Source organism: Budorcas taxicolor, chromosome 9, assembly GCF_023091745.1.
Source record: "Budorcas taxicolor isolate Tak-1 chromosome 9, Takin1.1, whole genome shotgun sequence".
Classification (NCBI taxonomy): domain Eukaryota; kingdom Metazoa; phylum Chordata; class Mammalia; order Artiodactyla; family Bovidae; genus Budorcas; species Budorcas taxicolor.
The window spans coordinates 25,533,381-25,549,773 of NC_068918.1; the positions used below are offsets into that span (position 1 = coordinate 25,533,381).

The 16,393-nt window shown below is 39.2% G+C and overlaps 1 protein-coding gene across 1 annotated transcript; it reads right to left on the reverse strand.

Moving 5' to 3' along the window:
• Nucleotides 1-1,204: 1,204 nt before the first annotated feature.
• RSPH4A (radial spoke head component 4A) lies at nt 1,205-14,885 on the reverse strand. The gene is made up of 6 exons (XM_052646005.1): nt 14,200-14,885; nt 9,626-9,860; nt 7,019-7,759; nt 5,335-5,476; nt 3,319-3,436; nt 1,205-1,433 (listed from the first exon to the last, which is right to left on the reverse strand). Exons 1-6 carry the CDS (start codon nt 14,883-14,885, stop codon nt 1,205-1,207), a joined length of 2,151 nt encoding a protein of 716 aa, XP_052501965.1.
• Nucleotides 14,886-16,393: the final 1,508 nt, after the last annotated feature.

Consider the following 16,393-nt stretch of genomic DNA (forward strand, 5'->3'; position numbering starts at 1 on the left):
GTTTCACTCCTTTCAGCCTAAAGTCCTTTGCCAAAATACAGCTGGCGCTGCCTAGGACCCTTTCCCCCTTAGTTCTCCTCTTGGAAGGGCTTCCTCTTAGAAGTGCTTCCTGAACGGCTCAAGTTTGGATTAAATACACGTAAGAGTTTGATAAGCAATGTTGCTCGAAGATAAGATCACTGATCTGCAAACCGCCAGTCTATGACAAGAATATTACAGAAACGACAATTACTGATACTTTTATTTTACACAGATAATGACCATGGAGTAGAAGGGTTTTTTATTTTTATTTTTTAATTGGTTCTTCACCACAGGGCTTGACACTGTACTATGGCATAATATTTGTATCACAAAATATTTACCTCCTTGAATGTAAGTAAGCTCCTAAGATTTCTGAAGCAATGCCTAGTTTTTAACAGTAGCCTTGGAGTGCCAGGGATATAGGACTTAAAGATACTTTTTCAGTGAATAAAAATAACTAGTTTTAGAAAAGCAGTGATAGAAAATATCAGTCTGAAGTCTTCCCCAAATCAGATAAAACCAATTTCCATACGATGAAAGAAGAGTTACATTGAGAAGTTTCTTTAAGAAGTAACAGGTAAAAGCTAAAAAATTTGAATGTTCCTACAGTCTTGGAGCAGGTAATAGAATTGTATACCCTCTCCACACAGAGGGTTGGGGGGAATAGATAGATAGATGTATATACATACAGTATTTGCAATAGTATCACAAATTGCTGAAGAACACATGCTCTAACTTAGTTATCAATATTTTTGGTCTCAGTATTCCTTGACACTCAAAAAATATTTAATCCCCCCAAGTAGCTTTTGTGGGGTGTATATTACCTTGTTTGCCTATTAGAAATTCAACCTGAGGCTTAAAAAAGTACATATTCGGTTAGCTGAAGCCATCAAAACAGTAATTTACAATATTGTAAAGTAGCCTCCAATTAAATAAATTTAAATTTAAAAAATAATTAAAAAAATGATTTTAAAAAAAAAGAAAATGTCATTTCACCTCTGAAAAATCTGTTGAGCATCTTTCTAAAAGTACATATTAATAGTTCCAAATGTGAAATTCCAAATTTTTATTTTCAGGGAATGACATTTTACACATGAATAGTTGTAATTTATATATATAAGTCAGTCCCAAATAAGGAGTATGTGTGTATCGGTCTCATAAGACTGGGCTAATTCTACTTGTATTAGTCATAATCATCTTCCTCTTCCTCAGTTTCTTCATTCTCCTCTGTTGAATTTGCTGCTGCTTCTTGTGCAGCCCTGAAGGCCTGCTCCTCCTCCACAGTAGGATCATCCATTTCCGTAATTTCTGGTCCACTGGGGTACTCTTGATAAACAGCTGGGGGAACTGGAGGTGTATAGCTGTCTGGACTGTATTTATGACCCCAGCCTATGTAGAAATTTTCAAACTTTCTGTAATTTAAAAATAAAATGTAGATCATATAAGTTTTCAGTAAGAAAAACTTATCCTTTTCTGTAAGAATAAAGTACTTAAGAGTATCATAGTTCCATAATGTTAAAACAGTACAGCATATTTAAAATGCATTAGAGATGAAATATCCCTAAATGATTCTTCTACCACAGGGAGCTGTGTGTGTGTGTGCTCAGTTGTGTCCGACTCTTTGCAACCCCGTGTACTGTAGCCCGCCAGGTTCCTTTCTGTCCATGGGATTTCCCAGGCAAGAATACTGGAGCTGGTTGCCATTACCTCTTCCAGGGGATCTTCCCGACCCAGGGACTGAACCCACGTCTCTCACATCTCCTGCATTGGCAGGTGGATTCTTTACCACGCACAATCTGGGAAGCCCACAGGGGGTTACTATGAGCCAAACTGCTCAAGCTGGTTAAGAAAACATAGTCAAAATGTACCTTACACCTGAACTGAACCACAGCCTTTGATCTTTTAATTATTTTCAGAAGAACGAAACAACTAAGTTAAAGGTTGCATACATTCTTTAGAGTTAGGAAGAGTTAAGAAGTTGCCAATCTAGCAAACTTGGCTGCATGAGGATTTGGGCTTGTGGTCAGAAACCTATGCATGGTTTTTCAGGTCCAGCCTTGGGCAATCACAAAAGCTTTCCCTGGTAGACCTCATGGAGAAAAGTGCCCTCTCCGCAACAGACTTGGTGCAGAGCCAGTGCACTGCAGTCGCAGAGGAGTTGTGGGCAAGGACTCTGGCCCCTCTGGCCTGTCATGCTTTTGATAGAATTGTGTTTCTGGCTCAGGTGCCTTTATTCCCAAGCCTCTTCATCTGGGGCCTTCAGCAGAAGTCTTCAGGTCCCTCTGCCAAGGCTTCCTAATGGGGGTTGAGTAAGAGAAAAGGAGAACTTATAGATGCTTTCCCCTACTCTGACTCAGTACCCAGTCGTTTTTTGGTTTTGTTTTTTATTTTTGGCGTTATGGCATGTGGGATCTAGTTCCTTGACCAGGGATCGAATCTGGATCCCCTGTTGTGGCAGCTCAGAGTCTTAACCGCTGAACCACCAGGGAAGTCCCAGTACCCAGTGCTTTTTCCTAGCCCTCCCCACCTTCCTCTGGTCGCAGGTTCATAAAACTGCAAAAGCCTTATGTGGAGGACTTCCTTGTCAGTGGGATGCCCTCACAACTGTGCTGACCCATCTGACCTTCCACCAGTGTGCCGTTCCACGTGGGCAAATGGAATGAGGTGGCGGACAGCGAGTAGAATCAGTGCTTCAACTTGCTTATGCCATCACAGTAAGTGATTAAAGGCTTGAAAACACTTTCATTTTTGGCTTGTTGATCTCATAGCTACTCTGACATTTGACCACTCAGTTCTCCAGCTCAGCCAAGCTTCTGACCCTAGGTTATTAAGTAAGAAATGGAAGCATAAGACAAATGGAAGTATATGCTCTGGGTGACCAAAGGACATTGACTATCCTCTTATCCTAATTCTCTTGAAAGTGATAGCCTAAACATACATATTTTAAATTATCTTTTCTCAAGATAACTAACAAAAGTAAGACTCAATTTAACAGTGCTTAGAATTACCTCCATGAAATGATTATCAATTACTCAAATAACCATAGAATAAAAAACATTTTAGCTCCATAAATTGGATAATTCAGATAAAAACACAGAAGTCTGAATTACTCTAATGTTATGAATTTGATGCTTTGTTTTATAAGATGGATGTTGTATGAATTCATCTTATGCCATTACAGACTTTACATGCCAAAGAAGAGTTAAAACAGCAGTAACTTAACATTCCAGTGATAACTTATAATTTCCAGAAGTTAAATCATCAAAATAACAGCCTTACACGTGGGCACATACTTACTTGCCATTGGAAAAGGCATATGCTCCAGGCCAAAGGTTGGATCTAAGGACTGCAATCGCATATTGAGGAATGAGATTTGAGGATAACCGTGTTGTCCAAGGTGATGTATTCTGGATCTCTGTAAACCAAAGGAAATTCAAAATAGATTTAACTCCTAAATAGACAAGCATATAACTGTGCAACAGAAAAGCTATATTTATATACCTTAAAACACACACACACTTGACATAGAAAAGTTAAAACATCTGTTTAACACAGAATCAGGAGGGTACTATTTGAACATTGTGGAACAATGAAATTTGAAAAAAAAATGTGTATTTATATATACTTGTCTGTGTTTATATATGTACATTTGAACAACAGAAAAAATAAGTTTTACCAAGGGAAAGGAGGCCTGTGTGGTAGAGGGAAAAATACGTGATGATCAAATCAGTATTATGAAAGAGAGCTAGGGTTTGGAGCATGAACACTCCAAAACTGAATAGGAAGAAAAGAAGAATATGAGAGCAATAGTATATTGGGAAAAAATAGTACTTCATGATATTTTACTCTATGTCATGTGTTTATGATCTGTAGAATGCAAAACAAGTGTTTTAAAAAGAGATAACTGTCAGCATTTCTAGTAAGAGCCAACTTATGTTTCCGCTCTGCAATACACTCCTGCAACCTCTGTCCTAGAAAGTTCTTTGTGGGGCTGGCCACGTTACATTCTTTACTGCCACCATTAACTACAGTATGTGTGTGTGCGTGTGTAATGGTTTCCCCCACTATCCAAAAGTAGAGCGCTCCTATGAAACTGTTTGTAAGCCGAAATGACATACAGCAAAGAAGTAATTACTTTAGGACACATCTTGCTAATAGATTGTCAAGATAAACAGATAAAGCACAGAAGCTCCAAACACAATTCAAAGCAATGACTTGATGCTGAGTGTAGTTCCTGGGAAAGGAGCTTGGAGGTGCTGCTCTGACAGCCTGAAATGTGTGCTGCTCTATAACTGCTCACTGCAAAAATGCTGAACATTACTTTTGTTTTGCCTTTTTTAAAAATTTCTATCAGTGAAAATTGGTACTAATGTAGTTCTCTCATAAAAGCAAAGTGCTGTAAAGTGATTTTTTGAAAAGCCAGAAATACCTGTGTATATATTCATATACAGGTTTCGCTCATAGCTCAGTTAGTAAAGAATCTGCCTGCAATGTAGGAGACCCCGGTTTGATGCCTGGGTCAGGAAGATCCCCTGGAGGAGGGCACGCACTCCAGTATTCTTGCCTGCAGAATCCTCATGGTCAGAGGAGCCTGGTGGGCAACGCCCAAGGGGTCACAAAGAGTTGGACACGACTGAGCAACTTTGCATGCAGCATGTCACCATGCCAAGATCTTATGTTATTTGGACTATATTCCCCACACCTTACATTTCATAGCCATGACTGATTTATCTTGTAACTAGAAATCTGTCTCTCCTAATCTCCCTCACCTAATTCTCTCATCCCCCCACAATATAGTATTTTCTAATTAAGGCATGTACATTTTTTAGATATTATGTTATTGTACACTTAAGACTGCAGTAGAGTGTAAACATAACTTTTATGGGCACTGGGAAACCAAAAAGTTGACTCATTTATTATAATATTCACATTTTCTGCAGTGGTCTGGAATCTGTCTTACAATATCGCCAAGATATGCTCGTAAATGGGCTTCCCTGGTGGCTCAGAGGGTAAAGCGTCTGCCTGCAATGAGGGAGACTGGGGTTCGATTCTTGGGTCGGGAAGGTCCCCTGGAGAAGGAAATGGCAACCCACTCCAGTATCCTTGCCTGAAAAATCCCATGGACAGAGGAGCCTGGTAGACTACAGTCCATGGGGTTGCAAAGAGTTGGACACGACTGAGCGAGTTCACTTTCACTTTCATGCTCGTATATACATGTGTACATATTTATGTATTCCTGTATACACACACACGCACACACACATATATATACATATATGGACACACATACATATGTAGGATATGTAAAATTACCTAAATCTTCAGAGATTGGTGTCAAGAGTGGAGGCCCCACTTCCTGTTCTATGTCATCAAGCTCTTCTCCTTTTTCTTCTTCTTTTTCTTCATCTTCTTCTTCCTCACTTTTTTGTATGGGGTTGAACCAATTACACCGACCCTAGGCAAAAATACTGCAAGATCTAGTGGTCTAATGAGGACCTTAAAATGCCAGAATATTCCTTTGGATTGAAGTAATTATCTGCATGGTGTTCCACTGTGTGGCATATTGACCATTCATTCATTCAATGTATATTTACCAAATGCTATTTTGATCTACGTTATTTCAAGCAAAATATTGTTACAGGGTATTTATATATTAAAATTATTCAAACCTTAGTGAAAAGGTAATAATGCATTTTACTAATTAATATGATGGTAAGGTACTATTATTATTAACAGCAACAATGTGATAATAAGATTAGGTATGGAGTTTTGGGAGAAGGCAATGGCAACCCACTCCAGTACTCTTGCCTGGAAAATCCCATGGACGGAGGAGCCTGGTAGACTGCAGTCCACGAGGTCACTAAGAGTTCAGACACGACTGAGCGACTTCACTTTCACTTTTCACTTTCATGCATTGGGGAAGGAAATGGCAACCCACTCCAGTGTTCTTGCCTGGAGAATCCCAGGGGCAGGGGAGCCTGGTGGGCTGCTGTCTATGGGGTCGCACAGAGTCGGATACAACTGAAGCGACTTAGCAGCATGGAGTTTTAAGATTGTAATTTCTCATTTAATTAACTCATCTAGAGATATTTAAGAATATCTCTTATCTACATCAAAGTATAGTGAAGATATTCTACCCGTCAATGAGACTGTTTACCAGATTGTTTAAGAGTGTGGACTCTGGATCCATTCTGCTCATTCACATCTGAAACTTATTAGATATGTTAGCCTTGTGATATTTCCTAAACTTTCTGCCTTAATTCCCTCATCTGTACAATAAGGAAATGAGTCTTCTATACAAGTGTGAGTTTTAAATGAGCTACTATATATAAAGTGCTATTAAAAACTGGCAGAATAGGTTCTATGTAACTACTATATGACACTTTATTGTTTTTGTTAAAATCTTTTATTGTTCATGCAAAAAAAGTTCCTTGGCTAATAAGAATAGAATAAAAGAACTCTTCCCAAAATTAATGTACCCATTTATATCTAACATATAAAGATAATTTCACAACACACCTAAACCTAAATTCTTCCATAACTTGCCAAATAACCCCATGTATGCTTAGTCACTCAGTTGTGTCTGACTTTTAGTGACCTCATGGACTGTAGCCCACCAGGCTCCTCTGTCCATGGGGATTCTCCAGGCAAGAATATTGGAGTGGATTGCCATTCCCCCCTCCAGGGGATCTTCCCAACTCAGGGATCAAATCCAGGTCTCCCGCATTGCAGGCAGATTCTTTACCATCTGAGCCACAAGGGAAGCCCAAATAAAATGAAGCCCATTTTACTTCCATTTGGAAATAAAATCTGTTTGAAGATCCTGGGTCTAAACAACTTGGCAATTATATACTACTTTGTGTTTAGATTTTTTAATTGTCTCTGTCCTTGTCTACAGTCTGAAGGCCTTTGTCTTGAATATACTGTGTGCGTTATAGACAGAATTTAATAAATATTTACTGACTAGCTGATAGTCTGAGAATTGCAAAACGCCTACCTGCGGGAGGATATGTTGTACATGATGAACCCAATTGGATAGGGATTCCACCAGATCAATCACTTGGATGCCTTCAAAATCAGGGTTTTCTTCAAAGCTATCTCGCCCACTTTCTATTTCTTCTTCCTCTTCTCCTTCTTCCTCACCAAAATGATAGAATCCTAGAGGGCTGACATGGGTCCCTGCTGAAATCCTGGCAATTTGTGCTCGTAAGTAATTACTCTCATTTCCTGGGAAGGGTGGGTAGCTTATAATGGGAGTATCCAATCGCCCAGTGAAAAACTTCTTGATTTTTCTTGCAATAACGATTTGTGCAGGTGTCACTGCTGGTAACTTCACCCATGGTCTTCCTGGTTCATTGCAAACAAAATAGACATATTTGTTGGCACCTGTTCTGCTTTCTTCTTTTGGAATAGCCTGTGGGGCCTTGTAAAAGGGCCTTGGTAATTCATCTGCATCGTCTTCACCAGCTTCACTATCTCCATTGTCCCTCTCTTCAGGTACGTCTTCCTCTTCCACCTCCTCTTCATCTTCTCCCTCACGGAATTCCACTTCAGCTACAATATAATTCATTTCCAGACCTAAGATCTTGCCCCAGAAACGACATTTTTGGATTGGGTGGGTGTCAGTAAGCTGCTTGAGGGCAAGAAATATGCGGTAAGTCTCATCTGTGCCCAAACCAACTCCAGCTTGTTCAAAATAAAAAGCTGATTCCATTATGTTTGGAAGAGCGTGTTCTGCCTAGGAATACAAGCACTGTGATTAATATTTTATCCATAAGACAACTGCTTGCAACCCAAAGACTTAATACAATCCCTATAAAAATGACCTTTTTCATAGAACTAGAACAATTAATACTAAAATTTATTTGGAGCTACAAAGACCCAGAATAGACAAAGTAATCCTGAGGGGAAAAAAAAGTTGGAGGTATAACCCTCCCAGACTTCAGACAATACTACAAATGCTATTATAATCAAAATAGCATGGTATTGGCACAAAAATAGACAAATAGATCAATGAAACAGAATAGAGCACCTAGAAGTAAACCTGTGTACCTATGGTCAATTAATCTGCAACAAAGGAGGCAAGAATAGTGTGCAGTGGAGAAAGGACAATCTCTTCAGCAAGTGGTTTTGGGAAAGCTGGACTACTACATACAAATAAGTGAAATTAGAAATTTCTCTCACACCATCTACAAAAATAAACTCAAAATGACTTAACAACCTAAATGTGAGTCATGACACCATAAAACTCCTAGAACAGAACATAGGCAAAACATTCTCAGACATAAATCATAGCAATATTTTCTTAGATCAGTCTCCAAAGGCAAAAGAAATAAAAGCAAAAATAACAAATATTTGATCCCCGCAGGCTGTTTGTCCCCAGACTTGTCCATAACCAAGTGTTTTGAGTAAGATGTTTTTAGAAAAGATCAGCTAATGTCAAGTCGTTGACACCTATCACTCGTCCCTTCTGACTATTCTATATCTCGCTGCGTCATTTGTGTCTCCTTATGAAGGCTACAGAGCTCTAGAGGGTTTGTGTGTGTGTTTACTAAGCTGCTTCAGTCATGCCAACTCTTTGTGACCCTATGGACTGGAGCCCTCCAGGCTCCTCTTACCATGGGATTCCCCAGGCAAGAGTATTGGAGTGGGTTGCCACGCCCTCCTCTAGGGGATCTTCTCAAGCCAGATATCTAACTCACGTCTCTTAGGTCTCCTGCACTGGCCGGCGGGTTCTTTACCATTAGTTCCATGTGGTATATCCCTACCCGACCTATCTTTCCTTGACTGAATTCTGCGTCCTTTTTTGAACATATCTTACTCCAAACATCAAATTTGCAAGTATGTAGACAGTTTTAAATAGCCTAACAGTAATGGAACATAGAAGCTCGGTAGATGTACAGTATAAATTACTCAGTAGAATAAATTGCAAATATGCAGGCATTTAGGAAACAAAGCGGATACTGATTTGAAATATTTGAAGGTAAAATTTCTGTAATACAGCTGATTTCATTCTTGAATGATAGCTTGTAATCTCTGTCACCAACTTTCTCTGTAAATATTTTTAACAATTTATCTTTGGGGATTAAAAGAAATCTTTTATTTCTCTCCTATTATGTCTCATTGACATAATATATATACTGTCATGTTACAATATGAAGAAGTAGCCTTGGAAGAAAATGCAAATGACATTAGAAACTCTTTTAATTTTTCCAGTAAATTAAAGGGGAAAATATGCATCTTGATTTAAAGCCAAATTTTAAATTATGTGCCATTTATTCATTCATTCAACAATACTCAATAAGAAACAGCTATGAACTCAGGCTGTCCCAGGCACTTTGGAAAATATAAAAGATGAAGAAAACATTTTCACTGATACCAAGGAGTTTAGCCCCACAAACATAAAATAGCTATATCTGTGAAATACTAAAACACAATGTGAAAACATAAGAAACTCTAACCAAGGAAATGAGTGGTGTGAAATGAGGTTGCAAATACTATTTAGTAAGCTATAAAAATGCAGTGGGTATGAATTTAAAGCCACACCCCATTCACCTCAAAAAAAACAGAAGATTGACCTATTCAAATTTACAGAGTGACTTACTATTTCATCTTCCAGTTCTTGGTCAGCTCCTTCTAAATTTCCCTGAAGAAAAAGAGTTTTCTGTTTCTCTGCCATTTCATAGGTTGGAAGCATCTCATTCTCATTTTGGAGTGTATCTAATTTTTTACTAAAATGTTCCATCTTGACATCTTGGCTAATATTTTCAATGATGTCCACAGCATTTTCAGGACGCTTATCTAAGACCTTGGTCAGCATTTCAGAAAGATGATCATATCTACCCGAAAAGAGAAAATTCCAAATAATATCCCTGTCTAAAGCATTTGAAGAAATAATTTCATACATATTCACTGGATTTTTAGGAAACTTCAACAACCTAAAGACTTGAGAGATTTTTAGTGGAAAAACTCAGTAACTTTTACCACTGCCAAGAATAACTTATCCTAGAACTTTTTAAGAAATTCCTTCAATATGATATGAATATTTAACTTATTAAAGAAAAACACATTACAGCAAGATACATGTTCTACATCAGCTACAATTTTTACTTTTAATTTCATATCAAAATCTCTCAGTTATGTATTTAAAAGTGACTAAGCTTATTTTTCATTCTTTTAACATAACTTCTTTCCCATCCCCCTTTCCTACCCCTCATCAAATACAACTTGATTTTTAAATACAGCTGACTCTTTTAAGATCAATTCTCTTATCACATTTCCTAAGCCAGTTATATACTTCAGTGTTTTTAGACCTACAAGAGATACATTTCATATTGCAACCCCAACCCACCCCCTAGACACAAACGGAGAGAAAAATGTCATCTGATGTTACTCACGTTTATTAAAATGTGATGCACTCTAATATTTTTTGTCCTTTTCTGTTAAAACCACTGCTGTAGCTTTTTATTTCATAACTGAGTTAGTGAAGCTGCCTCTAACCTCTCTATTGATTCATTAATTAATCTCTGCTGCTGCTGCTAAGGCACTTCAGTCATGTCCGACTCTGTGTGACCCCATAGACAGCAGCTCACCAGGCTCCCCCGTCCTTGGGATTCTCTAGGCAAGAACACTGGAGTGGGTTGCCATTTCCTTCTCCAATGCATAAAAGTGAAAAGTGAAAGTGAAGTCGCTCAGTCATGTCTGACTCTTAGTGACCCCATGGAATGCAGCCTACCAGGCACCTCCATCCATGGGATTTTCCAGGCAAGAGTACTGGAGTGGGGTGCCATTGCCTTCTCTAATCTCTCATTAATTCATTATATTTTACACATAACTGCTAGGAGGTGCAGAATGGCATTCTATCATGTATACTATCATGTAAGAATTGAATCGCTAATCTATGTCTGACGCAGGATACAGCATGCTTGGGGCTGGTGCATGGGGATGACCCACAGAGATGTTATGGGGAGGGAGGTAGGAGGGGGGTTCATGTTTGGGAACACATGTAAGAATTAAAGATTTTAAAATTAAAAAAAAAAAAGATACCAGTTTTTCAATGTGAAATTTATTACTGAAGAACCCAAAATGCCTGTCACACTGCTCTCAGGAGAGATAGAAATTCCTCTGTCTGGTTTGAGGACTTGCATAAATTACCTCTCTGATGGATAAGCACTGTCTCTCTCCACTTTCATTTCTAATAATTAGTTCAGTTAGAATGTCTGCCCAGCAAGGTAAATGTCTGTCCAGCATCTTGTTGCTGTCTGACTTGAGAGCCCCTGCTTGTCGTGTCCTATACATATTTTTCTCAAGAAATGATTTAAAATACAATTAATCCTCAAAGCCTTACCATTCAGGTTATTCCTGAAACTGTTCTTCCTCAGTGTGGACTGGGCCTTCCTAAGATCACTGATACACTGTGGTGTAACTGTGTATATCACATATTTCTCATTCAGCCTCTGCAGTAGGTTCTTCCAGGGCTGAAATTAGGTTTTTGTTTATTGTTTTAATATATCTCCTTCCTTATTATAGTGAAACAAAATGGATGTTCAATAAATTCCTATTTTAACCTGCCCTTGTTATTTAATTCTTTCTTTAATATTTGTATTTGTCTAATGGATCTTAAGAATGTCAAAGAAAAATAGGTAAATTATAAGCACAACTAATGTGATGGACAGTTTGCAAATATTATATATGAAGAATATCTTCTTCTTTCTCTGAAAATTGCTATTTTTATAAATGAACAGAAATGTTATGACTGGCAGAAAAGAAGGAAGCAGTCTTTTTTGCAGGCTTTTTATTCAACAATATGAAAACCAATTTTGTATTTTAGTCAACATTGTTTTAACTGCAATAAAAAATAGCTTTCATGGTTGTTAAATAATAGCTGTATATAAGATATGGAGTTTAGTTCATCTTTAATGAGCCATTTTTAACTACAGGCTATAAAGCACTTAGAAAGTAATAGTGAATATTATGGACGGTATTCATTCACCACCTCAGAGACTTAGCATTTGGATGCTAAATTAAATTTAGCTATTTAAGTAATGTCAGTTATAAAATAATTCAGTAAAAGAAAATTTCCCATTTTATGTTTTGTATTCAGTTTTAAATTGTGAACTTTCCAGTATTTATAATGAGCTTTTTTGACATTTTATCAAAGTTTGTAAATTCTTGCTTGTTATTTAACCTAGAGAATTGTGATAAGAAGTTTATATCAGCAATTCAAGTAGAATCCAGCAAATCACATCCCTGAAGTTTAAGTAAATTGTAGTTAAAGACAGTAATTTATAAATAATATTTTAATTTGGGTTTTGTGAAGGCTTCTCACATTATATATTAACTGATATCTTATTCTTCAGACTTTAAGATTATACTTCATATTTTTTTTATACTTCATATTTTTAAAAGCCAAATAATAGCTTTTTTTACAAGCTTTTGCCACATACGTATATTGAATGGCACTCATTTCATGTTTGCTGACTAATCAGGAGGCATCTCAGCAAATTGTTTTGGGGATTGTTGTCATTGTTTAGTCGCTAAGTTGTGTTCAACTCTGTTGCAACCCCATGGTCTGTAGCCCGCTAGGCTCCTTCTGTCCATGGGATTTACCAGACAAGAATACTGAAGTGGGTTGCCATTTCCTTCTCCAGGGGATCTCCAGGAGATCCCAACCCAGGAACTGAACCTGCATCTCCTGCATTGCCAGATGAGTTGTTTACCGCTGAATCACCAAGGAAGCCCCCATGTTGAGAATTAACTAGATTCAAAAGGTCTAGACTGTGTCTCCTGTACTGCCATTAATTAATTAATTCTTTAGTCAGTAAATAGCTGATAACACTGTGCTAGGCATTAAATATATAGTGGTGTTCAAAACTCAAATGGTCCCTGTACTCGGGACCTGCACTTTAGTGGGAGAGTCAAACATTAAATATAAATCTGTAAGTCTCTATACAATTATAAATGACCTTAAGTACTATGAAGGAAAGAGCAGGCAGTTATAATAGAGTTCTATGGAAGCTGATTCCTAAGATGTGAAGACAGCCAGCAAAGACTAAGGAGGACTTAGGGAAGAAGCCACTGGGCCAAGGCAGCAACACTGGAACTGACGAGGCCATGTGGCTGAAGCAGAGTGATGGAGGAAAGGGAAGAGTCAGAGAGTGTTGTAGCCAGAGAAATGTTGAGCAAATTAATTTTTCCGTGATTAGTCCCCTCATTTAAAAAGCAAGCGGATTATATTAGATGTTTTCTCAAGTCCCTTCTAGCCCTGTAATTTTGTTGACCCTATGATTATGTAACCCTGGAAGCAAGAATCTCTAGAAATCTGGACTCAATGATGAGATCTGAATCTTAGCTATAATAGGATGGTCAGAAAATTCCTGGGTCATTGGTTACCACATTTTAAAAGAGATCTGGATAAAATGGCATGCACTTGGGGTGGCCTGTATAGCAAGGAATTCTCCTGATTTGCCTCGGACTGAGGAGTTTCTCAGGATGCCATGCTTAGTTGGGACAGCCCCAGGTGAAGCAGGTAATTTATCATTCCAGCACTGGCCTGGGTAGGGACTTGAAACCACACCATGCACTGAGAATGCTTAGATTTTGGTAGACAGTCCGTTTTAATAAGCATCCTGGAAATATACTTTCAATGGCACCTCACTCCAGTACTCTTGCCTGGAAACTCCCATGGATGGAGGAGCCTGGTGGGTGCAGTCCATGGGGTCACTAAGAGTCAGACACGACTGAGCGACTTAACTTTCACCTTTCACTTTCATACGCTGGAGAAGGAAATGGCAACCCATTCCAGTGTTCTTGCCTGGAGAATCCCAGGGACGGGGGAGCCTGGTGGGCTGCCTTCTCTGGGGTCGCACAGAGTCGGACACGACTGAAGCGACTTAGCAGCAGCAGTAGCAGAGATACTTTATGGTTTCTTTCAAACCCCAGATTCCATAATTCCTAGATTTTATTTCTGTGTATCTAGGATCTTTAAAGAAGCTAAAAGAAACTCCACCAGTGACCTGTCTTGAGTCCTACGATACAAAGAGTTATGAAGTCACTCTCTCACTAATTCAGACTTTTCAGATATATTTTCATTCACCCACAGAAGCACATCCTCACACAAAGATAATCATACCCCCTCCCTTTGCCAGTTTTTCCTCCCTCTTTTCCTCCAAGACTTACAGATTTAAGCCCGACTTGCTACTGGTCTTCAGTAGGTAAGCCTTAGTATTTTGAACAGCAATCTCAAGCACGCTGGGGGCCACTTCAGAAGCCCCAGACTCAGGCTGATCTAGATGATAGTTACTGTTTGAGTCGTCTTCTTGAAAAATGTCAAATCTCAGCTCTTTCTGTTTAGAGGTGTGGTCACTCACATCTCTCAGTTCATACAGGGGATATTTAGTTTGCTGAGACTGATGAAAGTTGTTTCCCTTTGATTGACATGTTTGATGAGGAGTTGATCCACCTTTATCAGATAATTGTTCCAAATGGCCAAAATGAGGTGTCTCAGCTTCAGAAATAACACTAGTGGTCTTGTCTGACTGCCATGGTGCCATAAAATCCTGCCTGGCCAGAGCCAGGGGAGAAAGAGTGGAAGGGAGCCCCTGAGATGAGGAAGATGGAAATGATGCGCGTAGTCCTACGAGGTCATCCACAGGTCGATCCGGCGTTCTGGCTCCAGAGACGGGCATCCTAGCAGGGCTGCTCCTGGTCTGGAGTCCAGTTTCTGGCCCCTGCTCCAACTCTAGGGCCTCGGCTAACCCAAGCTCAGGATCTTGGGAAGTAGTTACCGTTTCTTCCCACGGCCGCCCTGTTTCCGCAAGTTCTTGGTGTTCTGTTTTTTGGTTGACGGGGATGGAATCTTCCATGGAGGGAGTCAAGAGAAAAAAAAGTTTTGGATGAAGAGGGCGTGCAGATATGGAAGGCAGCAACGCAGGGCACTGGCTTTGCTTAGGTTTGCTAGGCGATATCTGGGTCCGAGTTGCTCTGCAAGCCGCAGCGTCACGTCTCCATAGCAACCCCAGGCTGGGTTCCCCTAAGAGAAACAACGCACTCCTGTTGCCGAGAGTCTAGGGAGGAGACCGAGAAGGACGAAAATCCTGGATTTGTGATTTGGTGGAGCCTCTGCTCCTCCAATAGCTCAGCCAATCTAATCTGCCGTCCATCAGGCCCGCCTGGAAACCTGAGAACTGGGCCGACACCGAGGAGGAGCCCTGGGAGAATTTTCAGGGTCTGGTGCTAATATTTTGATTCAAATTGAGCGTTGAGGAGTGGGTCTTGCATTAATGGGGGCGGGGGAGAATGCATTTACAGAGCTTGTGTGTGTTTGGGGGAGAGAGAGTGTGTGTGTAACAGAGAAGAGACTGACGGGGGTCAGGGCGAGGTGAAGACCTTGGAAATCTGGAGGTTCAGGTGACAAGGAGACTCCAGTGTGCAGAACATCAGAGTCCAAAACTCAGAAATCAGAGTCTCGTTTGTGCCAACCAAACGGGAGACTTTTGGACAATAAACAAAGGAGCCCTGATTTTCCTCTTCTCCCTCCTGTGAAATCTGCCAGATAAGTAGGCAGAAAATTACCTTCAAGGAGAAGGTAATAAGAAGGTTACCCTATGTAAATAGATAATTCATGGGTTACCTGTTTTCTAATAACCGAAATTCAAATTAACCCTAAAACTATATTAGTATAATGTAATCTTTCTTTGATAATACACCTGTGATTTCATAATTTTGCAGTATCTAAGGTCATGGTTATGACTATTAATTAATATTATTCCATCTCCAACAAAAAGAATGTATAGAGGATGGAATCATACATACCTGGCTTTGACTAAAAACTGTAAATTAATTAAAGTCTTTCGTGTTAATTTGTTCTGTATCTCTCTTTTAAAACAAGCCAATTAATACTTGATATAACTTCTAATTGACAACTTGTTGGTCATAAATTCTAACTTCATGAAAGAGCATCATATTTACCACCACCCACCCCAAGTTTAGTGGAGGTTAAAAAGCAGAACTCCTCTTCAATACTTTGTTCAAAGCTGTGGATCTTTACCCCTCCCAAAATGTACGTGGGTGTGCACACACAGAATGTTGTATGTAATTTCTTCTAGTTCAGGGACTCCTTGAAGTCAGAAGCCCCTGATTAGAGCTCTTGGAATAGATTCTAAAAACAAAATGAAAGATAAGCTAGAATTATAAATTGGAGATCTTATTTTTTGTAACTGGTACAAGGATTGAAGGGGGGGGTAGCATTTTTTTTTTTTCCCCTTCATAGTTCTATTCTCTCCACCCTTGAAGCTGTCAAGAAGTGATGGAGGCTTTTTTCTTGGACTGACAAGCCAGAGCAGGATGGTAAGACCAGGAGAAAGGGATGATA

Coding starts and splice junctions, on each gene's coding strand:
- RSPH4A (XM_052646005.1), bottom strand. CDS start 14,885: ATGGAAGATTCCATCCCCGTCAACCAAAAAACAGAACACCAAGAACTT. Junction 9,861..14,199: donor AGCAAGTCGGGCTTAAATCT/GTAAGTCTTGGA, acceptor CTTTTCGGGTAG/ATATGATCATCTTTCTGAAA. Junction 1,434..3,318: donor TATGCCTTTTCCAATGGCAA/GTAAGTATGTGC, acceptor TTTAAATTACAG/AAAGTTTGAAAATTTCTACA.